This window comes from Panthera leo, chromosome B2 (assembly GCF_018350215.1).
Source record: "Panthera leo isolate Ple1 chromosome B2, P.leo_Ple1_pat1.1, whole genome shotgun sequence".
NCBI classification, from domain to species: Eukaryota; Metazoa; Chordata; class Mammalia; order Carnivora; family Felidae; genus Panthera; species Panthera leo.
In genome coordinates, this window is record NC_056683.1 from 33412132 (window position 1) to 33438152 (window position 26021).

Sequence of the window (26021 nt, forward strand, 5' to 3'; positions counted from 1 at the left end):
GCTGAATGCAGGAAAGTCCTTACCTTTCTTCCTTGTCTTCTTAAATTGTGTTGAGGGAGTTCTAGTGCTAGTATAGGGCACCCAAGCTTAATCACCTCTAAACCAGAGACATAGAGGTAAAAGTTAGAAAGAGAAAGAGCATGCTCAGTCCTGCCTTTTTTGTTAAAAGGGAGGGCAGTTTTGGGGCACCCGGGTGGCTCAGTTAGTTAAGCGTCTGACCTCGGCTCAGGTCATGATCTCACAGTTTGTGAGTTTGAGCCCCACGTCGGGCTCTGTGCTGACAGCTCAGAGCCTGGAGCCCACTTTGGATTCTGTGTCTCCCTTTCTCTCTGCCTCCCCCCTGCTCACACTCTGTCTCTCTCTCCTTCAAAAATAAATATTCAAAAAAACTTTTTTTTTAAAGCAAGGGCAGTTTAAAGCTTAGTTCTCAGGTCACTTCAGGACCTGGATTGAAATCGTTGATGAGCTGGCACATTCCTGAGGGGGTCTGAGGAGCTGACAAACCTGTGCTCCTGACTGCGTGGCCCATTATTGGTATTTTCTTTTTTCCAGCCCTGTTGCTTTATTCTGGTCGTCTTGCTGTCAGATTATTATTCCAGCCTTGTACTGATGCATCTTTATCTCATCCTGTCATCCCAGTTAGATCGTCAAGTCCTTGTTTGGCCAAATGGCAAGAACTCTATAAATGGGAGTTGTGGATCTGCCACTGATTTGGGGCAAACAAGTTGTTTTTTGATTCTTAGGTGTCACCTGTGTTTTAATGGAATGATGATGTGTTGTCTGGTGGGTCAGTTTGAAAATAAGTATGAAAACCATACCTCTTAGGTTTTCCAGACCCATTTCATTTACTGCCGTCCTCACCGTTGTCAGGCATAGGCATACACTTTTTGGTTTAGAAAATAAGGTTATCGTACATGGGTGACAAAGAGGTATGGTTCCTTTTAACTCTTTGTTTGGAAGTTCCTGTAGGAATCCAAGTTTAATGGAGGATGGGGGTTACCAGGAAGTACCTCAGGCTCCTGACCTTGTCACAGCATCTTTAACTGACAACGAACAAATAACTTAGATATCAAAGCATGTGTATCTTCTCTTTTCACTGAAAATGTATCTCAAGGCTTTAAACCTAATATAGACATGCCCATTCAAGCGGCCCAGATCACATATGTTCAACTGTTTATTATTAACAGTTGGATATTTTTCTTGGTTTTCTTTTCCCTATGCATAGATTCTTTCCCCTCTTTCTTTTAAGAAATTATTATAAAAATACATGAATGCATTCTCATTGGGTTTTAAATAGTGTGGTAGAATACAGAGCAGAATGTGAGAGTCCCTCCTCATCACCCGTAGGTTCCCCCAGCACACATTTCCTTTCCCAGAGGGAACCACTGTCAACACTTGGGGAGCCCTCTTCACATCACCATCCATCGTGTGTGCGTGTACATACACATTGCTAACACAGGGGCTCATGTTTTGTATACTACACGATGCCTTCTTTTTTTTCACATTCCCCTAACACAGTGTATCTTGGGAAATCTTTCCATGTGAGGACACTTAGGTCCAACTTGCTTTCTTTCCTTTGTTGTTACTGTTAATGGTTATATAATTCTTTGTATGGGCACACCTGAGATTTAACTGCCCACCTACTGATGGACATGAAGTTTTTAGTTTTCACTCTGGTGGTGAAGCAGAGTCCAGTACAAGCATGTGTCTTTGTGCATGTGTACAAGTGTTTCTGTTGAATGGTTGCCAGGAAGTGGAAATGCTGGCTCAAAGTGAATGCCTATTTTTGGTTTGGTGGATCCTGCCAATTGTCTTCCCGAAGGAATTCACCAATTCAAACTCATACCAGTGGTATAGAAGAGTGCTTGTTTTCCTGATCTTTATAAACACTTTGTTTTCATTTTTGTCAGTCTGATTGGCGAAAAGTAGTGTATGTTTATTTTACTTTCTTTTATTTCAAAAAATTTTATTTTTAAGTAATCTCTGCACCCAGTGTGGGGCTTGAACTCACAGCCCCAAGATCAAGGGTCGCATGCTCCCCTGACCAAGCCAGCCAGACACCCCAGTGTGTGATTATTTTAATTTCATTCTTCCAGGCTGTGCCTCTGTAGAGCTGACCTTGTCTGATTTCTGCTTTTTAGGAATTCTCAACATTGTCAGTTACTTGATGAATCTTTTCTTATGTTCTTGTCTGACTCTGTTTGTCTATTACCCATCTGTGGTGTAGGGTAGGACTTGTTTCTGTACTTCATAGAACTTTAGACAGGAGATGGAGTAAACTTATGCATTGAATCCACTATCCTGATTAGTTTCCCTTATAGATTCTTTCTATACAGTATTAACCACTTTGTTTCTTTTTCTGTCTTTAACATTATACTATCATCTCTTTTCTTTTTTTTTTTTTAATTTTTTTTTAATGTTTTATTTATTTTTGAGACAGAGAGAGACAGAGCATGAGCAGGGGAGGGTCAGAGAGAGAGGGAGACACAGAACCCGAAGCAGGCTCCAGGCTCTGAGCTGTCAGCACAGAGCCCAACGTGGGGCTTGAACTCACGAACTGTGAGATCATGACCTGAGCTGAAGTCAGACACTTAACCGACTGAGCCACCCAGGCACCCCTCATCTCTTTTCTTATTACATAGCAATATAAGCATATAAATATGGTGTTCTACTCTGTACTGTAGTTCTTCATCATAATCATTTCTCTATTGATGGACTGTTGGGCTATTTCCAAAATTTTATTGTTATAAGTAATGCAGCCTCCAACATCTGAGCATAAAGTCTTTGGGCCCAGATGGTTTTACTGGTGATTCTTTATCATTTTAGTGCTCTATGCCAGTGATTCCTAAATACAGAAGTGGGTAGATAGCTGCCCAGCTGATCTGTGAGCCAAGCCTAACACCTGTCCCATCTAGTAGGAATAACACAAAAAGCAGAAACTTTAGATCACCCTCATTTATGCATGCAGTTGTGAAAATCCTAAGTAAAATACTCTCAAGTAGATACTCTTAAGTACAGTTCACTAAGATGGACATAATGGATAATGGCCAAGTAAGTTTTATTGCAGAAATGAAAGAAAGGCTCATTATTAGGAAACATATTGATAATAGCATATTAGTTGGTTAAATGTGAAAAACTGATTATTTTCACCGATGCAGAAAATGCATTTAAATTAAACAGTTATTTAAAAAAAAAAAATTTTTTTTTAAAGTAATCTCTGCACCCAACATAGGTCTCGAACTCACAACCCCGAGATCAAGAGCTGCATGCTCCACCAACTGAGCCAGCCAGGTGGCCCTAAACAACTATTTTTAATAACATTTTTAGAAGGAAAAAAAAATAAGATACTTCCTTTACATGTTAGAGTGTTTACCTCATACAAACTACCAACGATAGAGGCATTCTCATTAAAAGCAAGGACAAAACAAGGCAGCCCTCTGCTACTTAATATTATTTTAGTAGCTCTGGCCAGTGGAGTAAGGTGTGAAACAGAAGTACGAATTAAGGCTTTGAGGATTAAGTAAGATGACATTGCAGCCTTCCTAGTGCAGTATTTCTGATTCAATAAGGCATTCACATTACAGATTTTGTTGTTATTCTTCTTTTTAGCAATAAGACCTTCACAAAGGAAAGACCAGTTGTCTCTTGCATCTTAACACATGTGTCCTGGTGCTTTTATTAATGTGGGTTCTTTCATCTTGGTTCTTGCTGGTTAATTCATCTGGATTATCCGTAGGTCTGTGTTGAGTCTGTCTTGAGTTTTCAGTCACCAGCTTAGAGGTGGGTGTCCAGTACCTCTGACTGGCTGAATGGTTGGTTCAGTGATATTTTTGATGGCCTTTTAATGAACTGTTCTTACAATCCTGGAAGTATTCAGAGGCATGATTCCCAGACTGTGTGAATAATGTAGTTAAACGTGAGAAGGGTACATGGGGCACCTGGCTGGCTTAGTCGGTAGAGCATGAGACTCTTGCTCTTGGGGTTGTGTGTTCAAGCCCCATGTTGGGAATAGAGTTTACTTCAAAAAAAAAAAGTAACACTTCAATGACTTATCATAGAGCAGAAATGACTTATCATAGAGCAGAGTTCAAACATATGCCAGAAGAGAAAATGGATTCAATTTTAAAAAATAATAAAAGTAAAAACGATGAGAAGGGTACAGAAGAGCAAGCTCTTAAATGATGACACTGTTGTCTTGACACCTGACTCCGCAAATGATTGTGTTTCCTCAGTGCTGTGCACTTCTGTCGTAAATAGCCTCTGTCCTTTATTGGGAATCATGTGACTGTAACTAGTTTGGTTAAACACCGCAGAGAATTATTTTCTAAGTAGCTAGCTGGCTCTAAACTTTTTTTTTTTTCCTTTACTTCCTCTATAGCATCTGGAGGGGGCCAAACGTGAACTGTGTTGACAGCACTGGGTACACACCTCTACACCATGCTGCTTTGAATGGCCATAAGTAAGTATTTTTTGCTACATTCCTACCCGACCCTTCAGAACCCAGGCTTTCGGATTGTCTTTTTTGATTCCTATAAAGGATCACTAAGCCGTAGTGTTGAGGAACAGGGAAAAACAAACTAAATTTAGTATATCCAGAATTCCCAAGTCTCTCTTCAGTGTATAATTTAGGCACCCTTCTCTACTCCACCCCCAAAAAACTCCAACCAAAGGTTAAGTTTTACCTTTTTCTTCTCTTTGTCCTTTTCTGTTTTGAAATGGTGCAGTCCCACACAATGACCTGAATATGAGGGTCACATTTGGGGCAGCCAGGTCATAAAGGGGCTGGGTAATCTGTTAGGTAGCCAGTACCTTTGTAAACTGAAAATAGATTGGCTGGTCCCTTCTGTTAAAGGAGTTAGTTATTTATTTACTCTGTCTTCTTGCCTGCCATTCTTGCCTCATAAAGTAGGCCTGGTAGACAACAGGAACCATTCTTAAGGGGAAAGATACATAAACCATATGGCCTATTTAATTCTCTTAGGTATTGGTAGTAGTTGTTGAGGGGAGGGTTTGTGCAGCAGGTTTTATGGAGAAGCTGTGCTTCAGGGGGAGTCTGAGAGAAGATGACATAGGTTCAAATGGTTTGGCAGCCTTTCCCAGAGGGCACTGCCTTTCAAGTGAGAGAGAATGTGACGGCTCAGCCCCGGGGCGGGCACAGTAGTGGATGCAGTGAGTAGATTGGCCAGGATGTGGAAGAAAGGAAACCAAAGTGTAACAGAACAGAGGGTGTTATAGAGAGTCTGAGGCTTCATACTCCAGGAGATAAGAAGTAGAGGTTCAGTTTTTATGAGGAGGGATTATTGGAACCATTTTAGATTTTGCTGAGCAAGGAGCAGGGCCCTCACCACCTTGAGGTATTCTGTAACACCTGTGTGATATTTGGCCCAGCCTAATTGACTCTGATGTGCCAAAAACAGGTGATGATTGTTCCCTTGTACGTTACACTTCTCTAAAGTATATTGAACGTGATCATTATGTCTTTTCTGTAGCTATCTTAGACAAAGCTGACAGTAACTCTGTGGAACCCCCTGCCCCCATAACTAGTGGGGTGACCTGAATTAAAGTGAATCTTGAACTTAAGTGACTGCAACTTGTTAGCCAAGTTTCTCTCCAGATGCCGTTGTTATTTACAGTGGGGGTTTTCTTTGACCTCGTGTGCATGGGGGTAATTATACATTTGCATCAGCTTGATTAACAGTGTCACCAAGAAGAAAGCCAAGTCCTTCTTCTTTGACGTATCAAATGATACCAGATGTGTCTGGCTTATGTTCACAACAACTTTAATTCTGCTCTGCCTCCCTGCTTTTAGCTCCCACATCACTAAATGCTCTGAATAATGTGAATAATGATATTTGTCTTGCACGACTACTTTTATGTAAATTTTATCCGTGAATGCTGTTTAAACATCACAAACAAGGAAACATTGCAAGGTTTATTAGACAATGGGGCCAGATGTTTTCAGAATAATGGAGTATAGGTGGATTGTCTAGAAAGCCTAGATAGATGGGGAGGTGATGAGTCATTGTAGTTCAGCTGAAGGTGTTTCAGCCTCGTATCAGCAGCTGTACAAGTAGCTCCTGGCATAAAAGGAAGAGACTGGGTGATGAGCTCAGGTAGAGAGAGGGCAGCCACGTGAGAGAGTATCTGTGAAAGGGCTTTGTGCTGCACAAATGTAAAGAGCTGTTGGTTCTGCAAACTCATGGTTGATTTTTGCCTTCTAGGGATGTGGTTGAGGTTCTTCTGAGGAACGACGCGCTGACCAACGTGGCCGATTCTAAAGGCTGTTACCCTCTGCACTTGGCAGCCTGGAAAGGAGATGCCCAGATAGTGCGGTTGCTCATCCATCAAGGGCCCTCACACACCAGAGTCAATGAGCAGGTCGGAAGGAAGAGAAGCGTTCTTCCATTGAGCTACAGCCAGACGTTGGCCCCAGCACTGTTTCAGTTCCATAGTGTGTACAGCTCAGGCAACCAGCTCTTCCAGGCCCCACAAATGGTTCCCCTCCTGCCAGCACCACTTCTCCCAATGCATCAGGGGGATCTTATACCCCGGAGGATGTACTTTACACGCGTTTGAATGTGCAGATTTGGTGTAGTGCTATAAAAATAAAAATCTAAATACCTCCTGTGCAAAATCGGAAATAATGCAAATCCTGCAAAATTGTTTCGAGGCCATTCCAAACTGGCAGGCTTAATTAATTATAAGTTGTGCTTATGCCATCAACATGGCAGTGCAACTCTAGCCGGTAAACAGCAGTCTGCCGAGTGTGCTTCAGTCCTGTGTGAACCTTGCTGCTGTTTTACCTACATCAGAACTGGCAGAGGTGGAAGGCCTCGTGCCGGTGCTGAAAAAGGAGCTCACAAAAACATCTGAGTGGAGGTCAGAGGTGATTCAACAGAATGAAAACTAGTTACATGAGGTCCCATAATGTGGATTTAAGAGTGACCATGCTTTGACAAAGCAGAGATCATTCTTAGAAAATAAAAAAATTATACTTGCATTATGCAAGTTCTAGACAATCCTCTCATAAAATACCGTTTCTTGTAGTTCGGATGTGACATTGTGTGTCCATTTGAGAGGAGACGGGCTTTCCCTGTGTGACAAGCCATTCTGGTTTCCTGTCTGCTCTGAACTGAAGCAGGTTCTTTTCCTGGTTGCTTGAATGGGAGAGATGCTACTCCTCTCAGGAAGCTCAGGACTATTTGCCTAATGACTTTGCTGAGAGGAGGTTGTTAAATTACCTATAGAATTAGATCAGGGTTGTTCCTCAAAAAATAAGAAATCATTCTTGCAAGCCTATCTATCAGCAAAGCTCTGCATATTCTCAGGGAGCTGTTAAGAGCTTGACTTCGACTCAGAGAAGGGCACCTCCACTCTGAGGTTTGAGAAAATTAAAGCGATGCTCCCAAATCTCTCAATTTGGAGATTGCACGTGTGTAGCTGTTCATCAGCTTCCCTTTCCCCCTTTGGGCTGAATTTTCTGGATAGGTGAGCAACAGAAATTTAAGATCATCAATGAGGATGTTTGTTTTCTAACATTAGGAATGAAAATTGTCTCTAGAATTGCCTCTTTAGAAGCTAAATGCAGTTTTACTCCTCCTGGCTAAAGTGATTGTAATTTCTCTTATCTGGAGGAAATTTACAAGGAAGTTTGCTTTTAACTAATATTCCTCAATGTTGAAAAATCTAGTCACCCATTAAAGTCCTTCTCATTTAAGAAATTTTCGGCAACCATTTCTAATCCTATCTTTGCTCACTTTTGCCTTGGAACACAGCTGCTTGGATTTTTGAGCCACTTGAGTGTGCTAGCTTGTCCTGCTCACAGCTGCCTCCCGCCTGGAGTATCCGTTGATAGGTGGGACACCAGCCCGGTGTTTTGAGTATCTGGCAGGCAGGTGGGTGGGGCAGGGATTGGGCAAGATGTCTGCAGTAGCTTGAAGGACCTAATGGATCTAGGTCATAGTACCACATTGATTTATTTAAAAGCCATTAATGTGGTTCCAGTTGGTTGCTTGGATAAGAGGGGGTGATGTGTGCTCTGCCCTTAAGGCTGCCTTCCCCATTAACTTCCTTTCCAAGCACCCAGAAGGCACATCCAAGTTGTTCTTGTGTTGGGCCCCCTCAGGGCTGGGCATTGCTTTGACGTATTTCATCCACTTTATCATCACATTTTCTTTTCCTCTCCTTTTTATAGAATGCTCTTGAGATCAAAGAATTCAAAAAGTACGGCCCCTTTGACCCTTATATCAATGCCAAGGTGTGTACTTTGCTGCCAGGATTTCTCTGCATCATTTCTCCAAGCTGCACCCCCTCTTTGGTCCTCTCTGGCTTCCACTCTTATCCACTCAGGCTCCTCATCGTCTCCCTGACTTTGTCTGCTTCAGCCCATCTGCTTTTGGCTTGTCTGGGAATGGGAAATTGCAGCTTCAGTGGGTTTTGGTTTTATTTTTAAAACCCATGCTAATTCTGGAAAGGTTGGGTGATTTTCCCGGAATGTCTGAAAAGCTTAGAAATGGCCAAAATGGGAAAAAAGAAGGAACCATATTATATGCATAATTCATCATTGTGATTGCTAAAATCATTTAAATTCAAAAATGAATTCAAAATTCAATGACAAGATGTCAAATACATTAGCTTACTTTATAACAAGCACAGAAAATGATTAAATTGTACTTGTTAGATGAAAAAAAATTTCAGTCTGTTTTCTCTCTTTGTTTTGAAGTGGAATCTCATTTTCAGTAGCTGGTAGTGGAGATGTTGGGGACAGGGGCACAGTGACTCCATTTTACTCTTAAAAGCTATCACAATTCCTTCCTCGTTTCCTTGAGTTTGTGCATTTCTGCCTGGGACTTTAAAGCCTCAGTTGCTTCTCCCCAGCCATTAGCTTCTCTCGCTGCTTGGTCATTCTTGGCTGTTGGAAGGGCTCCAAAATAGGAAATGAAGTCGCAGGGTTAAGCAGGACACTGGCCTCGAGCCTCCTGTGAGGCCGGGGCGAGTAATGGTTCGGTATGCTTGGTGATGAACTGCCCGGCCCCTCCGGCCCTCACCACTTCGGGCAGGAGGCAGAGCTTGTGGGTTGGTGATGGTGAGCCTCTCTCCGTGCTCTCACCTGCTGGTTTTGAGCCGAGTTTTCATTCAGGTGAGGTTTGCTTTTTGGCATCAGGCTGGAGTTTGGTTGAGTCAGTGCATTATTCACAGTAGCTGCCTTTCACTTGATCTGACTACAATAGCCTCAGGGAAGGGAAACATAAGGTACTTCTATACATTTCCAATGCAAGGCAGATATTCTTTGAGAAATACTGATTTAGCAAACAAAGCTCCCTGTGGGCTGGATCCAGGCAGCCTCTATGGGCCATTTTCTTCAGCTGTTGGGCCTTGATGGTGGAGAAGCAGCATTTGATCTGGAGTAGTGGAACACATTAACTTTTGTTTGGCCCACTGTCTCTAAATTCTGCTTTCTAATTTTCAAAATAGGAAGGTGCCCTATCATAGTTTTCTTCTTTTTTTGGACATGGTATAGTAGAGAAAACTCTGAAGGGTCAAGGTCACAATCTTTCAAGTCAGACCTGACTTTGAATTCCGTGCTGCCACTTACTGGTTTTGTTGACTTAAATAAGTTACTTAATTTCTGTGAGTCTCAGTGTCCTCTTCTGTAAAGTCGGGTATACCATCTACCTTGCTGGATTGTTTTGGAGTTTAAGTAAGATAATGTATACTAAGTAAAACTATCTGGTAACTATTAATATTCTGAAACGGCACTTTGGAATTTATTCTTTGTTACTCATGGATTGATGCTTAATGAAACATCACTCAGGCTCTTCAGGGTTTTGTCTTGTGGTGAGGCACCTTGAAGTGACTGTTTTCCCACCCAGTGGTTAGTTCAGTTAGCTTTTATAAAGCTCTGATTAAAGGGTAAGTCTTTGGTTCTTGAAAGCACATTTTCTTATCCCTTGATTTCCCACACATAAAAGAAAATTGGTCTAAATGGAATAAGAACATAACTTCTCTTTTTGGAAATACTGGCCTTTGCCTTCCTCCCCCCCCCCCCCCCCCCCCCCCCCCCGCCAAAGGGCCAAATGATGTGTACTGCATTAAGGGATAAAGCTGTTTGGGGTTTGCTACGAAAGCAAACTCTCCTTGAGCTAGTTTAAATCTAACCTCCCTGGCTCTTATCCTGGTTTTTTATTGACCTGGATTGTGTCTGGGAATTGTTTTGTGAAAGTACATTTGTGTGCGAAGTCTCATCAGACACCTGTAGAAATTAAGTCTCAGGTGCCTTTCCTGGGAGCAGAGGTAGTTTTCATGAGGTTTCATCTTCCTCTTCGACATAGGGAGGGAGCCTTTCCTTTTCAGCAAGTCAGCATAAACCAGTCCAGAATGTAGGTCATCCTTAGCAGGTAGAACTGTTAAAATTGTTCATTTGCTCCTTTTAAAGCAACTTTAACTTAATCTGAGTATCATAAGGTGAGCAACAGTCAAATTAGTTTTAGGATAGGTCTGTTTTTCTGTACACTTAAAAATAATTGAGATTTAGAGCCGGAAGAGACCCGGAAGTTGTCTCGACCAGTTGTCTTCACATTCTGATCAGCTTGTCTGATTGCATCTGAATCACCTAGCAAGCTTTTAGAAAACTTTTTGTCTTGAAAAAACATTTCAACTTATAAAACATTGCCACAAGCTGCATTATACTCCTCAGCTAAATTCACCAATTTTTAACATTTTGTCACATTTGCATGCACATTTTCTCTCTCTCAAATATATATGTATATTGTTGCTGTAGTTGATGAGTTGATATTTAGTCATGGACATCATGACCCTTTAACCCCACATACTTCAGCCTGTATTTCCTAAAAAAACAAGGGCATTCACTTGTATAACCACAGTACAGTTGTTAAATTCAGCAAATTCAACATCGATACAATCCTGGTATCTGATATTGAATCTGTGTTCAGATTTCAGCAGTTCCCTCAATAATGTCCTTTAGAGCAATTTTTTTTTCCTGGTCCAGGATCCAGTCCAGGATCATACATAATCTGGAACAATGCCTCAGTCCTTCTTAGCCTTTCACGACATGGACTTTTTTTGAACTGCAAACATTACATCCCTGGGTGGGACCAAACCACCTACCTTTTAGTTAATAGCCGAACACACTAACCCATTGCCCAGAGACCTGTGTGACATTGACAGTTCTGAAGAATATAGACCAGTCATTTTGTAGACTTTCCCTCAGTTTTCATTTGTCTCCTATTTCCTCATGACTAGATTCAAGCTATACGGTTTTAGCAGGAATGCCACAGGAGTGATGTTATATTCCTTCCTTTGTAGTGCTTCACGTCACAAGGCACATGGTGTGAGATAAAAAAGTTTATCTCACTTTTTATGAGGATAGATGATTGCTTGGTCAAGTTGGCGCCTGCTAGGTTGGTAAGCTTTTTAATAATAGTCTTCCTCGGCTTTACCCTCCGAGGTGCTACCTTGGCAAGTCTGGGGTGGGACTTAGTTACTTCTAAGCTCCCATGTAATTCCAGAACGAAGCCAGTTGGAGAAGCCCTGATCTAGGCCAACTTGCCATCCAGAGCAGAAATCCTTTTCTCTCACCTGAAAGATGAGCCATCTACCCCTTGTTTTATTTGTTTGTTTGTATGTTTCTCTTGGTAACAGACTTACTACTTGGCTGCCTCTTTTTGGATGCCACTGATGTTTGGTTTCTTATGCTTGGCTGATAACTGTCTTCCTAAACCTTCCATCTGTCTGTCAGAGTTCTGCCTTCCAGAGCACTACAGAGTAAACCTAGCTCTTCTTCCATGGGGACTCAATTCTCATGTTTGTCCTGTGTCTTCTAAATCTCAGTAGGCTCAGTTTGTCCTTCTGTTCCAATTTTGGTCTATTTCTGGGACCTATACCATTGTTGCTATGGAGAGCTGAAGCTTAGGTGTTTCTAACTTAAGTATCTATCAACCATGGACAAGAGTACAGTTGGGCTATAGTCTAAGCACTGGGAAGTGATGGCTTGGAATAGTTCAAGAGGAGAAAAGCCATGGAAATGTTTCTATATAGTTTTCTGCTGCTTGTAGTTTATGTGTATGTTATGTAGATGGCACATAAATATAATGGATTTACACATTAAATGGGGTCTCCGTATGTAAAGGGTATTGGGATCTTTTTTCTTAGAGATGCTGAGTATAGCAAGGGGAAATGAGAATGAGTCTCAAGATGGGCAGGAATGGAGAGTTTGTGCAAAGACTTTGGGGGAAAATTGGGGTGTTTGATCTTAGTCTCCTTTCTCAGTCCAAATACATAGTAACAGGATTCTGGGAACTCTGAGTGTGTGAGATGCTCCGAGTGTGAAAGAGAAGGATTCCAGGTCTTTAGGAGTCTGTGCCCTCCTTTGGAATCCCTCCCTTTCTTAGGGGTCCATGAATCAACACTTAATGACTTTCAGCCCTGAAAGTTGTCGGGCTCAAAAGGGAAACGGTAGGAAGAGCTCATTGTGATGGCCTGTGTTCACTAGTCAAAAGATGGGGTAACCACAGACTTGAAGAGCATTATAGTTACCAGACCGTGTCGGGCAAGACTGAGGCATGAGTAAGATGCTTTCTACAGTGTGAATTTGAGTATGACACTGTGCAGAGATGTGGTTAGGCCATTTTTAACAGAGGCAGGAAATTTGCTTGGTAGTGATCAAGACCTTGCTTTCAGTAAGGCAGCTTTGTGGTAGCTGCCTTAGTGCTAGCAAAAAAAAAAATTGAAAAAAACCAAACAAACAGATTTTCTTTTTTCCTCCTGCTGGATAGTTTAGAGTCTTAGAGTTCTTCAGGCTCTAATGGCATACTCTTTACAAAATTGAGGACAGATTATTCTGCTTGTTGGGAGACAACTTGGATGTAAAAGAGACAGCAGTGTCTGCTTCAGAGTAAACACATTTTTCTGGATTGGAGTTTTAATAAGAATAAGCTGACTTTCTTGGCCCTGCTGTCATGCTAATCTTGAGATGTAAAACCCTGCGAATCCTCTTAAAGCTTCTTTGGGTTGCCACTCTGCTCTGGAACCACTGAAAAGAAAGCTCCTGTGCATTTTGTAGATGTAGCTGCCTTTCATCCTGAGAAAGTGAAGCGACAGCTCTAAGTTGGCTCAGGGCCTCACGCTCAGTCGGAAATGGGCACTCCAGATGGGGTGTCTTAGTGACCGGTTGTCACCAGGAACCCCAAAGATGGGCTGTCTGCCCGGTTTCCCCTTCCCTCCAGATTTTTAGGTTGACGTGGAATCTGCCCCTTGGGCGCAGTTATATCACAGGAGGCCATTGCTAACGGGCTGTGTCCTGTGGCCAGTGAAGGCTGTCTGCACTCAGCTGCTAATCTCCTCGAGCCGTGTTTGAGCTCAGTGCTGCTTCTTCTGTTTATCTGTGTGCATTTATCTTTGCATGTGCCTCCTGCTATCACCTTATCTGTCCTTATTTCATTAAAAAATTTTTCTTTGCTATCATTCTGGCCCTTTGGGGCCTCGGTCCCAGCACCTCTGGATCTTTCTGGTACACTTGGCGTAGCTGGAAAAAATGATGCAGTCAAATGCCAGATCAAAAGCAGATGGAATTGCATGCGTGTTTGGGTAACTCCTGGTCTGTTACTTTTAATGTAATTAATAGAATTAAAGAAGTTGTGGAAACATTTCGTTTTTACCTTTTGATCACTGAAAGGTGCACAATATTGACTTACTGGACACACCACCTCATAAGCTTTGTTTCCCTAAGGTGGCAGCAGCCTCCTGGATAAATTTAGGAATCTCAAAATCTTGTGGGAGAATTATTTTACTAGTGCATCTAAAAAAGGAGAGGTCATGGAAATTACTTTATTCCTGCTCTACTTATATATTGTCAGTAGTGGTAAAAGAAAAAGCACAATTGGAATGATTAACATTTTGCTTCTCATGATCGATGAAGCACAGACTTCTCCCGTTTCATCCCAGGTTCTACCTTTAGTTTGACGCAAAATTGGCATTTAAGGACCATGGGGGTTGTGAGTTTGAATGGACGGCCATGTTACAACTTTGAATATTTTGCACCTCTCATAAAACATTCCGGGGCCTGATTGAATCTTTCTGACATAAGAAATACTTCCCTGCACTGTAGATTCCGCATGCTTTGATTGGTGCAGGCTCCTGGAGTAGGCACAGGCACAGGGCGACATCGGGCCCCATGTTCCTCTGGGACTGAGCTCAAGTGCCTCCCTCCCCTGGAAATGGCTGTTGGCTGATACCTTGAGAGTGATTTTTGGTGCTCTGCTCTGTTACTGTGATCGTTGGCTGTTTGATTTGCATGCAAGGAGCTATGCAGATGACAAGCTCTTTCAAAAAAGCTTGTTTGTAAGGCAGTGGATATCAACGAGTCCAGAATCCGAACTACAGGGTTGACTGAATATAAACTGTAAAACCAGTTGAAGTTTAGAATGAGTCAATGGCAGTGATATGGTTGGTATTCACGGGCGCCAGGGCGTCTGCCCGAGGCCCTCCACACGCCCTAGTTCACTCTCCTTCCAATCTGTAGACCCCTCCTTCATGGCACACACGAGGAGGCTGTACGCGTGAGCAGGTGACAGCTCCCCTCTGGCAGTCACCGGGGCACAACGTGGCTGATTGGAGCGGTCGGGCTTGTTGGCCGGGAAGTACGTCTGGGTTCTGACTGACACCTAGTAGTCCCCAAATATTGCTGCTGTTTTTCTCATTTAAACTTCAGTGGTTTTACGTGTGATTGCCCCAGTCGTATGCCAGTCGGCCAGTTACCTTTCTGATGTCATCTGCCTGTTAACTCTTTAGAACAACGACAACGAGACGGCCCTGCATTGTGCAGCGCAGTACGGCCACACGGAGGTGGTGAAGGTCCTTTTAGAGGAGCTAACAGACCCCACCATGCGCAACAACAAATTCGAGACACCGCTGGACCTGGCGGCGCTGTACGGGAGACTGGAGGTGGTGAAGATGCTCCTGAACGCGCACCCCAACCTCTTGAGCTGCAACACTAAGAAGCACACCCCCCTGCACTTGGCAGCAAGGAACGGCCACAAAGCCGTGGTCCAGGTCCTCCTGGACGCCGGCATGGATAGCAACTACCAGGTAGCGGGGCGGACATACCCCCGGGCCCAGGGGACCTAGTCATTTTGGAAAAGGCACAAGTACCATGCTGCTGGGCTGTGTTCTTATTTAGCACGTTTCACCCCACGTGTCAGATGCTTCCATTTGTTGACTCATTCTGATGTGACACTTCAGAGACAGACTCCTCAAGTGAGTCTGGTATCTTTTTTTTTTTTTTTTTTTTTCTTTTCTTTTCAGGGGTAATATCTTGTCATTATGCCCTGAAAAGATGTGCTTGTGGACTCTCTCTGAAAATCAGAAAAATTTCATTATCTTCCTGTACAGGTGTTCCCACTGCCAGCGCTTGCCTCCTGCAAAGTCCCATCAACTTGATCTTGCCAACGGGAGACTTAGCATTTCCCTGTGGTGTTAGCTTTCTCCATTCGGTTGAATGGCTGTTCCTTAGGCTTCACGTTGACCAAACCACGAGTGAAGTTAAGGTGGTTTTTTTGCCCCATGTACTTTTCTTCTCATTATCCCTTCCACCCGGGAAGGTGGACTTTTGAGGAGTTTCACCAATAGGTGGCTCCAAGAGTCGCTGTGCAGTTATTTACGTGTGGCCTGATGGTGGCACTTCAGATACACTTTGCATATGGGCCACGATTGTGGTTTCGGAATCCAGACAAGAAAAGTGGGAAAGATAATGACAGAGAACTTTGTGTGGTTTATTTTATTTTCCTGTCCCTTCTTGTCCATGTCCCGTTTGTCGTGTGGAGCCACGCCAAACCTGGGTCACTGTTCTGACGACATGCTGCTCTGCGCTCTCGTTTGCTTTCCAGACGGAGAAGGGCAGTGCTTTGCATGAGGCTGCTTTGTTTGGCAAGACCGATGTGGTGCAAATCCTGCTGGCTGCAGGTGAGAGGTCGGCAGCGCTCTTGTTTACACAGCATGCCAGGGTTGGGGTCGTTTCTCCCTAGCCTCCCCAGAGGGGGATTTTTGCTGGCTGCACTCAAACCCAATGTATGTCTGTCTCCACTGATTGATTGCAAGTGTACGAAGCGTTCTTGGATAGCTGGATTAAATAGCTTTGGATGAAAAATGTTGATCATGCTACTCGGGGCATTGGGTGTCCTGGAATTTGACCTTCTTTGAGGCTGACTTGAAACTGCTCACTCCCCTGGTCCACCTGGTATGCCTTTCTAGGAATTGATGTCAACATAAAAGATAACCGTGGACTGACTGCCCTAGACACTGTCCGGGAACTGCCTTCTCAAAAGAGCCAGCAGATAGCAGCACTGATTGAAGGTATCAGTTCATCTGCCTGTTGGGGCGACCAGGGCACACACTGGCCAAACCACAGCATTTGTATTTGGTGCAGCTTTTTTTTGTTTTTGTCTTCCCGTGTAGATCACATGACTGGAAAAAGAAGCGCAAAAGAGGCAGATAGAACCCCCACATCCCAGGGACCTGTCGTCTCCAGTATGGACTCCATACCCCAGAAATCTCAGGGTAAGGTGGCTTTTCTCTGCCAGCGCAGGTGCTCTCGGCTTGAAGAGTTGAATGGGCTTTGGTAGAATGAAAGCATCTTCATTTAAGTAATAATTTCAGGGGGTTGGGAGCACTTAATAAGCTTGTATCCAAATGTCTTGTTTTCCAGCTAGTATATGAACTTTTACTGGACATAGCTTAGGCCTTTGACTTTGGACCTCTTCTTTCCTACTTTATTTGATTCTCCACTTTTACACTTGGCTCTGTGAGGTCTCTTCTGGGATGTGTTGTAGGTGGGATGATCTCCAGGTGAATTCACATCTCACGGAAACCCTTTTCTAACACATACTGTCATGCTTTGAGCATAGTTGGCCCACGTTAAATATTGAACGAGTATCAACTGGTTGGTAGATGTGGACGCGGCAGATTTTGGTAATATGTCACTTGGCCAACAAATGTGGTGTGGGCACTCCCTAGACAGTCCAGCCTCTCCGTCGTTAGCTACAATCCACCTCCTCAGATTTACTGAGCAGCCTTTTGGGTCGTAGGTGTGATGAGTGAGAAGGACAAAGTACCGATTGACACCTTCCCTCAGATACGAGCACAGTAAAGAAAGCCAGGAGGCTGGAGGAATGGAACAAAGCCACACACTGAAAAGGGAAAGGGATTTTTCAGAGGAGAGCAGAGGTATAAGGTTAAAGGGTGCTCAGCCTGTCTCTACTGTGGAGTCCTTGCTACCCCCACCTCCACCACCACCCCCACTTGTTTTCTTGACCTCATAATCCACTAGTAATGGGATTAGGAGTTCACTAAGCTCTTGGACTTCAAGGATTTTACGATTACAATTTGACTATTTGCCAGAGACCCAGAGATCGCTGGTCCATAACAGGTGATTTTTCAGAGTCACAAATTTGGATCCCAGGTACTCTGAGGTTTGTAGTTCTCTGGTGAGTGAGTTTAACCTTGCATAGTGCCTCCGTGTCAGAAAGGCTTCACGGTCCTCTATTTTGCTTGAGCACAGGGAGGTTTTTATTAAGAATTTAAAGGATTACTTAAGTTTCCAGTTACACTTTGCTACATTTTATGGTTCAAGTTTATTCTATCACGGTATTGAGGTTCTGGGAATTTATAAAGGTCTTGAGAGGTGTCTCTCATAGATGTCAAGGATTTGCCATGTTGAATTAGAGAAAAATCTCTTGTAAGTGTCAGGGTATAAAGAGCAACTGAAACTCAAGGAAACCCTTTTCTAACACACACTGTCATGCTTTTCTCCTACCCGTGGAGCAAAGTAGTTTACTGCTTTTGGTTATTGTTTGTCAAGTTCAGGTTGATGAGGGGCTCTGGGTGGTTGTAGTGGTTGGAAATCTGAGATTGTGCTCTCGTCCATTGACTCTTGCTCTCTAACCTGTTCAGGTGACGTGGAGAAAGCAGTGACCGAACTGATCATTGATTTTGACACAAACGCTGAAGAGGAGGGTCCCTACGAGGCGCTCTACAATGCTGTCTCCTGCCATTCGTTGGACAGCATGGCCAGTGGGCGATCGTCTGACCGGGACTCCATGAGCAAGGAGGCCGAGGCAGCAGGAGTGAAAGCTGCTGGAGTGAGGCCTGTATGTGGCCCGGGGACCCCGCAACGAGACGGGTGCTGTGTTGTCGGCCTCCTGTGCTTCGGTGGGGCGCGGGGAGAGGGAGTGTGCCCCTAGTGCCGGCTCCCTTGGCAGAGGCCTGCATCCTGCTCCCCTGTTCTCCTGGGGCTCGGCCACATCTTCCTCTTGCTTAGTGTGGTTAACTATACAGATCGCCTTGAGGTAGAATTTTGGTTTTCGATGTAACATGTTTGCATCATTCTATTAGTTTTTGGCCTTAGAGCACATTTTGGCCTTAGAAGCATTTTATTTCTGCATAGCCTACTGCTGCTTCTGTCCCCAGGGTCTTTGCTCTATATTGTTACTTTTCTCTCTGGAGAGCAGTTCCACAGTGAAAGAGCTCACTGAAGTAAGCTGTTGCCTGCCCTGAGTGCATTCCCACCTTCCATTTGCCGTCGACACGTTATCCATTTGGACCTGGACAGATTCTGCACTCAGCAGGGTCGTAGCAAGGCTTAATCAGATATCACATATGTTAGTATGTGACATTCCTATTTGTCCCAGCCTTTTCTTCTCAAGGTCCACCTTGCCATCTTACTGCTTCTTTCTCTGGTACTTCTGCTTCCACTCTTGTACATTGTTCTCAAGACTTTTTATTCCGGGGGCACCTGGGTGGCTCAGTTGGTTGAGTGTCCACCTCGTGATTTTGGCTCAAGTCATGATCCCAGGGTCTTGGGATTGAACCCCATGTCGGGCTCCATGCTGAGTGTGGAGCCTGCTTGAGAATCTTATTCTCTCTCTCTCCCCACCCCACCCCACCCTGGCCACCCTCCACCCCCACCCCTGCTTGCACTCACTCTCTCTCTCTCTCTCTCTCTCTTAAAAAAAAAATAATTTTTTTTATTACCTTTTTCTCCCTCACAGTTTTCCTCTGAGCCCAAGCCTCAATCAGCAGTCCCATGGAACTTCCTTCCTACATGGCCAGGCACAATAATTTGAGGTTTTGAGCACCGCCCTTTTACTAAACTGGCCATTGCTCTAATAGAATCCCAGTAATTCCCAGCTTGGGGCATATTTCCAGGTGTATATCATTTCTTCCTGTTGGAGAGGCTGACTTTTCCCTTTTGGTCTAAATTTGCCTTATGACCGTTTTGATGAGCCTTTGGCTCCTAGGTGATCTTTGGGTTTTTCAGATGTTCCCTGGGAATGGGCCTGATGCTTCTAAGTGTTCTTTTTCATTAGGCTCCTAGAGTGGTCCTAGAATAGTCCCAGCGTTTCTGCATGGATTTTGGAAAAGCCCACCAGAGTAGTAGGTATTATCAAGGGCTAATTCAACTCCTTGTGAGTGGTGGGAGCACACACATATGCCAAGCACCTCTGGCATGGTGCTTCTGTAGACAGAGCTGGTTGGTCTCACTTTCGCCTTAGGTACAAGGAATTAAGCAAATCCACCTGTGGAGGAAGGCATTGCTTTGTGGCACTTACAGGTGATGACCATTAGAGGGAGCTAGAGGCTTTACAAGAAGAACACAGGGTTAGGGAAGAAAGCTTTGAATAACCAAGTTCCTACGGGCTTAGCCACTGATTTATAGTCTCTTTGTTCCATCCCACTCTAGGAATGTATCCATCGATGGTCTTGCTAAGTAGAAACTGATGCCTCTTCGAGTGCATGCTTTGCCATTTTTCCTTGAGTATGTGGTGACTGTGCCACTACCTTCCTGGCCCTTGGTAATTAACTGTGGCCAAGGGACTGTTCGGCATCTTACACATGCAGTGGATGGTGTGTATAAATCAGCTCTGTACTTACAGGTTCCTGGGCCAAAGTTTTCACGTTAGAAAAAAGAGGCTGCTGCCTCTCTTTTCTTCCAGTGTCCCTGGTGACCACTTCTTGTGCAAGAGGTGTTCGTATCGTCCTTTCTAGGCTCCTCTAGTCTTGAGAAGGGTTCTAGGATGGGTCGTTTCGGTCGTTGTTGTGTATCATTTTGTTTTTCCACGGGTATTTTTGTCCCAAGGTTGGATAATTGGTGTAGATTACAGGCCTGCTCCTTTTGTTGTTCCCCTCCTTACAAGGTGGCACGTGGAAGGGACCAAGGTTGTTTCTGCACTTCTGGAGTAAAGACGGGTGGGGAAAGCAGGACTCAGTGGGAAATCTCATCTAAGAGCTTTGTTTGGCTTGAAAATATGAACCTGTTTTGAAGTTGTTGCCGTTGGGGATCCATCTGGTTCCAGGGACTGTAGGAATGACTGATTTATGAAGCTAGAATACCAAGTGCTGAAGCACATTTTAACGGAGAGAGATCATGGATGCCAAATGCTAACTGACCCTGGCGGCTCCTGAGACATGGGAGACATCGTGCAGACTTCTCTGAGACTCTCCTGTAATTCAGCATGTGCCTCCACTCTGACTTTTAAAAAATACTGCTGTTCTAGCAACGCAGTGAACTAACGTACAAGCCAGGGAATGAGCCTGCAAGCCAGTTCCCATTTCAGGTTCCCACTCCTTTCCCTGTAGGAATGTTGGTTATGAAACATGATTAGGACTTTGCACTATAAACGATGCTGACAGTAACTGCAGGTACAATGGCGAACCTCTCTTCAGCTTTCTGTCACCAAAGATTGTATGTGTTTCTGAAATTGTCTACCCTCGACCTAACTGATCCCTGCTTCAGGGTGTTTCTTGCTCTAGGGCAGGGATTGGCAAAGTACGGCCCACACATAGCAGCCCATTTTTGTGAATAAAGGTTTATTGGAACACAGCCACATTCTGTTACATGTTTTCTATGGCTACTTTTGTACTGCGATGGCAGAGTTGACTGGAAAGCCTAAAATATTTACCGTCAGGCCCTTTAAGAAGGAGCTTGCCAATCCTTGCTCTGGGACAGGTAACTGACAAATATTCCTTTTTTAAATGGGCTGAGATGAAATCGGGTTTTCAGGGGTGCCAGGGTGCCTCAGTCAGTTAAAGTGTCCGACTCTTGATTTCAGCTCAGGTTATCATCTCTGGTCGTGAGATAGAGCCCTGTGTCAGGCTCCATGCCGAGCCTCTCCCTCTCCCTCTCTGTCTCCCTTGCCCTCTGCATCTCTCCTGTGTGTACACACGCCCCCCCCCCCCCCAGCTCTTTCTCTCTCTCTCTCTCTCTCTAAGTAAAAAAAAAAAATTTAAAAAGAAATAAAGTTTCCATATACTAATGATACATAATAGTAATCATTGGAGGAGGTGACCAAGGATAAGAGACCAGTTCAGAGCTTTGGGGAATAAACCAAAGATTGGGGGTAGCATTAAAGTTTGAGCAGGAATTGGTGTTTTTGTCCTTGATTCCTTTCCTCATTACTTCCTTGGTAGCTTTGGTTTGTTAGAACTCATTGACAAGGTGATTCTCTGGATTTACTATTTCCTCTTTTTGACATAGACTGACAGCTGACTGGTTTTCCTAGGCTAGAGTTTTATTAGTATTATGAAGGACATTTTCTGGCTAGGCAGTTGTGTGGTTTCAGTGCTGGTATTTCTCACTGTGGTCTAGAATATGAAAAAAGTGTATAATCGCTGCTACAGACATCAAAAAGTAAGGAGTGTGCTGACTGAATTTTGTGCTGTGGGTGGGGTGTGTGTGCACGTGCAAATACTAAGCTATCTGTTTAAATACTGATCCTTAAGTTTAGTCTCTCGGGGGAGTTCTTTACATTATTCTTTTTCATTTCCAAGGGCTAAGATAAGAATAAATCAACAAGTTAGGTACTTGAAAAAAGAGATCATGAAATACTTACTTTTTCTCTTCTGCAGAGGGAACGTCCACCGCCTCCAGCAAAGCCACCACCTGATGAAGAGGAGGAAGACCGTATAGATAAGAAGTATTTTCCATTGACAGCTTCTGAGGTAGAGGGTTGAGGGTTTATTGCCATCACTGAAGCACGAGGTTTCGGAAGGTCCATCAATGTGTGCTTGAAGAAGACTCTGCTTTCTCATTCTCTTAGCGCCTCTTTGGATTAGTACATTTGTATTGTGCACATCAGTAATCTGGAACAAGATCTTTCAAACTCACTTAAGTAGTAAGCAAAGAATTTTAACGGAGCTGTCTGGCAGACAGGCCAGTTACCCATCTGCCTTGCACATTGAGAGTAAACCACGCACAGTTCTCCTGGCTCCAGTATCTGCACGGTTTGCCTTTCTGCTTTCGTGCCTGTGTCATCTTTTGATCCAAAACGTAGACTTTGCCCCTAATCACTGTCTGTAGACTGCGTCATATTAGCGAGCTTTGGTGACTCTGCCCCAAAAGTCGTCTTTCTGTTTTCACATTTTCCTTCTTCCTTTCACATGAAGAATCCACCAGGACAAACATGGGAAACGTCATAAAGGCTCAATTAGAAGAGAAGTAAGATTCATGGAGGTGGGAGGAATCAAAGAAAGAAGGTTTTTTGAGGAGACTAGTCCACCTTTTTAAAAAAGAAATCTTATCGTGAGGCAAATAGTTGTACCTTCTCACGGGGTTAGTTATATGAAGAAAATCATATTTTCCATGATCTTTGATTTTCGGAATGTCCCTTTAATACTTGCCACCATTCAGAGACCATGTTTATTTAGCACTGATTCAAAGTATTATGTAATTTTGTTATTTTATAGCTCGTTCAATACCCTGTTGTTCTTTCATTTAAAAATCAGGTAATATAAACTAGTCAGTTAAGTCTCATTACTTTATCGCTAGAAGTCAGAGTTAACTTTTTTATTGTACTGCCACAGACCATCCCGTGAGACAGGTTCTTTTATCTAATACAAGCACATGGAACCAGAAGGATGGCTTTAGTTTCACAAAATGTATAAATACAAGGAAGCACTTTTAAGAATGTAAAAGTCAGTGTTGGAAATAGGGGAAGATTTTTATGCTAGGTATAAATTCTGTCCCTGTTTCTTTCTATCCCTTAATTACAAAATGCTTATTATCATGTTTCAAGTAAGAGGTCTCTAGAATTACAGCCTCTAGGGTAATAATACATTGCTAGAAGGTAGAAATGCATGGAACAAATCCCTGCATGTTTTTATATAGAGATTTGCTTCATTACTCTCTTTTTATAAGGGAAAACCTGGTAATATGGAGCATATTCAGTTGGGGCTAGGTCTCTATGAATGCCTTATGCCACCTCTTTAACAAGGACTTGGATTAAAATTCCTAATACCCGAGGATAAGAGCGAGACTCTTAAAGAAATATTAGATAACAAAGACTTTCTGTTCTCCCAGGGCTTTTTAGGGCATATAATTTGTCAATAACGGTGTCAAGAGATAGGGGGAGAAATCTCCATTTCTCTCCTGGGTGGGAGACTCTGAGATACTTCTAGGACTTGCTTCTGAATAGTCTGGAATTCTGGGTCAGTTGGACCACGGCAGTCAGAAGTTAGAAGACCATGAGAACCCTGACTTTGCTTGCTCAGTGATTTTAAGTACCTAAATACAGAGGTGATGTGATATGGGCCATTATCCTTGCGACGATCAAGGCAGATTCTGTTTGTCGTGTGAATGAATAGGTGTTCTCCAAAAGTGGACTCTAATCTTCACTATCTTTATTTCTTATACTGCCAAAACTTTATTACCCTACACCTCATATCCTAGGAGGCGCTGGCTCATCATAGTTTAGACTTCTATTTAGCAGACAATCTGCTTCAGTGTTTGTGTCCTGTTCCTGAGGCTCGTCACTGAGATGACCCATAGAAACCTTGGAGGGAAGCTGAGTGTAGCTGGCTCCAGAAGAGCTTATCAGATTAACTACCAGGTCATGAAACTGGCTTCCAGAAATTAAACACATACACATGCACGTGCACACACGCGTTGAGATGTTTTTGCCCCACCAAATGGGCTGCCAGCTGCATCAGACTGACCATGATCTTCTCTATGTTCAGATGTGTGAAACCTTCATGGGAAGTTGCAGCTGCTATGGTATCCCTTCCCAGAAAACTGCCCACACTCCGGCCGGTCATTCAGTTGGTCACAGTTAGGTGCTGACTGGTAGTAGCTTTTCTCTGCAGCAAAAATGTTGCTTTCCATGTAACAGAGAATACAGCTTTTTGGCTTTGATTTATTGCCAGCCCTAGAAGAAAGGGGAGAAAAGATTAAGGAATAATTGAGTAAAAAGCAGAATCTTTTCTGTTGAAAATCAGTTACTGCCATATTCACTGTGACAATCCACTTCTTTTTTTTTTTTTTTTAATTTTTTTTTTTTAACGTTTATTTATTTTTGAGAGAGACAGAGCATGAACGGGGGAGGGTCAGAGAGAGAAAGGGAGACACAGAATCTGAAACAGGCTCCAGGCTCTGAGCTGTCAGCACAGAGCCCGACGTGGGGCTTGAACTCACGGACCGTGAGATCATGACCTGAGCCGAAGTTGGCCGCTCAACCGACTGAGCCACCCAGGCGCCCCGACAATCCACTTCTTGAGTGGGAGTTAGGAAGGCTCCAAGAAAAGCAGTCTATTGCTTTATTATGAGATTTTAATCCCACAGCTGGCAGGAGCCAGGACTAAGAGGAAGAGATCCCTGTAGAAGTTGTCTGGATGTGAGCAGGGGACTCTCACAAGATATCTGAAGGAAGGAAAGAGTTCTAAATTGGATGGAAAGTCCTCCTTCTCAGGAAAAATGAGACCATCTTGGTCCAGAACCAGGGGAAGTGAATTTTATGGTCCTGCCTCTGCTGCTTGCTCTCTGTATAACTTTGGGCAAGTCCCTAGACCTCTCTGGAAAGTGGGTTTGGGCATCTGCAGAATGAAAGAGCTGGAGCTGGGTGCTCTCTAGCTGTGACTGTAATGGTTCGGGTCCCTCCCAGCTCTAGCACTTGCTGGGTTTTTGCTTCTGGTTGTCATGCCCGGGAGCAGGCACAGAGTGAACGTGGGTCCAGTGGGCCTGATTTTCCACATGGAAGTCATCAGCTGTCCTGCTTGAGAAGGAAGGATAGTATGGGCCGGGCATCCAAGCTGTCAGCTACCTTTCAGAGAAGCATGCCTGCGGCTATATGAGTGCTCTCGCTGTGTCCAGAACACTTACAGTCTCAGCTTTCCAGGGCTCCAGCTCAGTGATAGCTGTGGGTGTGTAAACCTGAAGAACCCAAATTCCTGTCTGTAAAGCCTGTGGTATTAAGTTGACACTGTATGAACTGCTTAATGGTCCCTCTTTGTTCCCTTAATTGTGTTCCCACGAAGAGGCAAAAGGAATTAAGCAATACAGGCAAATGGCTCATTGTAATGAAATAGCTTTTAGCTTCCAGGTGGCTTTCAGTAAGTGGAGGTTCCTGCTGTGCCTAGCAGAATATCGGAAAGAGACTATCATTCTGCCTTTAGAGTGGCAGCCTTGTTAACAAGCAGGAGCCGCAGTCTCTTATTTAGTCTGAGGCTCCTGGAATCATTGATGTCTCATTAGGCCGTAACGCAGTGAGCTATATCTCCAAGAAGGAAAACCCTGATGAATCACAAACCTGGTTCATTTCCAGTGAGCTGTGGGACATGCCTGAAGGAGAGGCTTCTGCATGTGCCAAAGAGTCACATTCGTAGGGTACCGTTGTTTGTCAGGCAGACGTGGGAGTCCCTCTGAACCCCTCTGTTCATAATATATCACTTCTAGCCAATCTGCTCAAGGGGACATTTTGTGCTTTGCCTTGCTCTCACAGTAGCTGGTATGTGATTATTCTTAATTTGCCTACGAAACACATTGGATTCTTAGGACAGATGAGGCAGAATTGTCCTCTAAATCGAGGATCTCCATTCCCTCTCTCAGTGTGACTGTAGCACTGGTGATGGTGTTTCTGGCTCGATGTGAGGAGGAAGTGTGGCTCCTTGGGTGCCATGACCAGCTGTGGCCACAAGGCCCTCAGCTGCCTAGACCCGCTTGGCAGGTGTAGGAGCCAGCG

At 43.8% G+C, this 26021-nt stretch overlaps 1 protein-coding gene across 8 annotated transcripts in view; it reads left to right on the forward strand.

Moving 5' to 3' along the window:
- The window catches only part of ANKS1A (ankyrin repeat and sterile alpha motif domain containing 1A), a 179091-nt gene that overhangs the window by 65133 nt on the left and 87937 nt on the right, over positions 1-26021 (forward strand). For 3 of the 8 annotated variants that reach the window (XM_042938509.1, XM_042938507.1, XM_042938511.1), the window contains exons 2-10: positions 4379-4459; positions 6222-6378; positions 8195-8257; positions 14809-15105; positions 15903-15978; positions 16267-16368; positions 16471-16572; positions 17965-18161; positions 21919-22011. In XM_042938509.1, the coding sequence (XP_042794443.1) occupies positions 4379-4459; positions 6222-6378; positions 8195-8257; positions 14809-15105; positions 15903-15978; positions 16267-16368; positions 16471-16572; positions 17965-18161; positions 21919-22011 (1168 nt within the window). The other 5 variants (XM_042938510.1, XM_042938512.1, XM_042938515.1 and 2 more) reach the window with 4 other exon arrangements.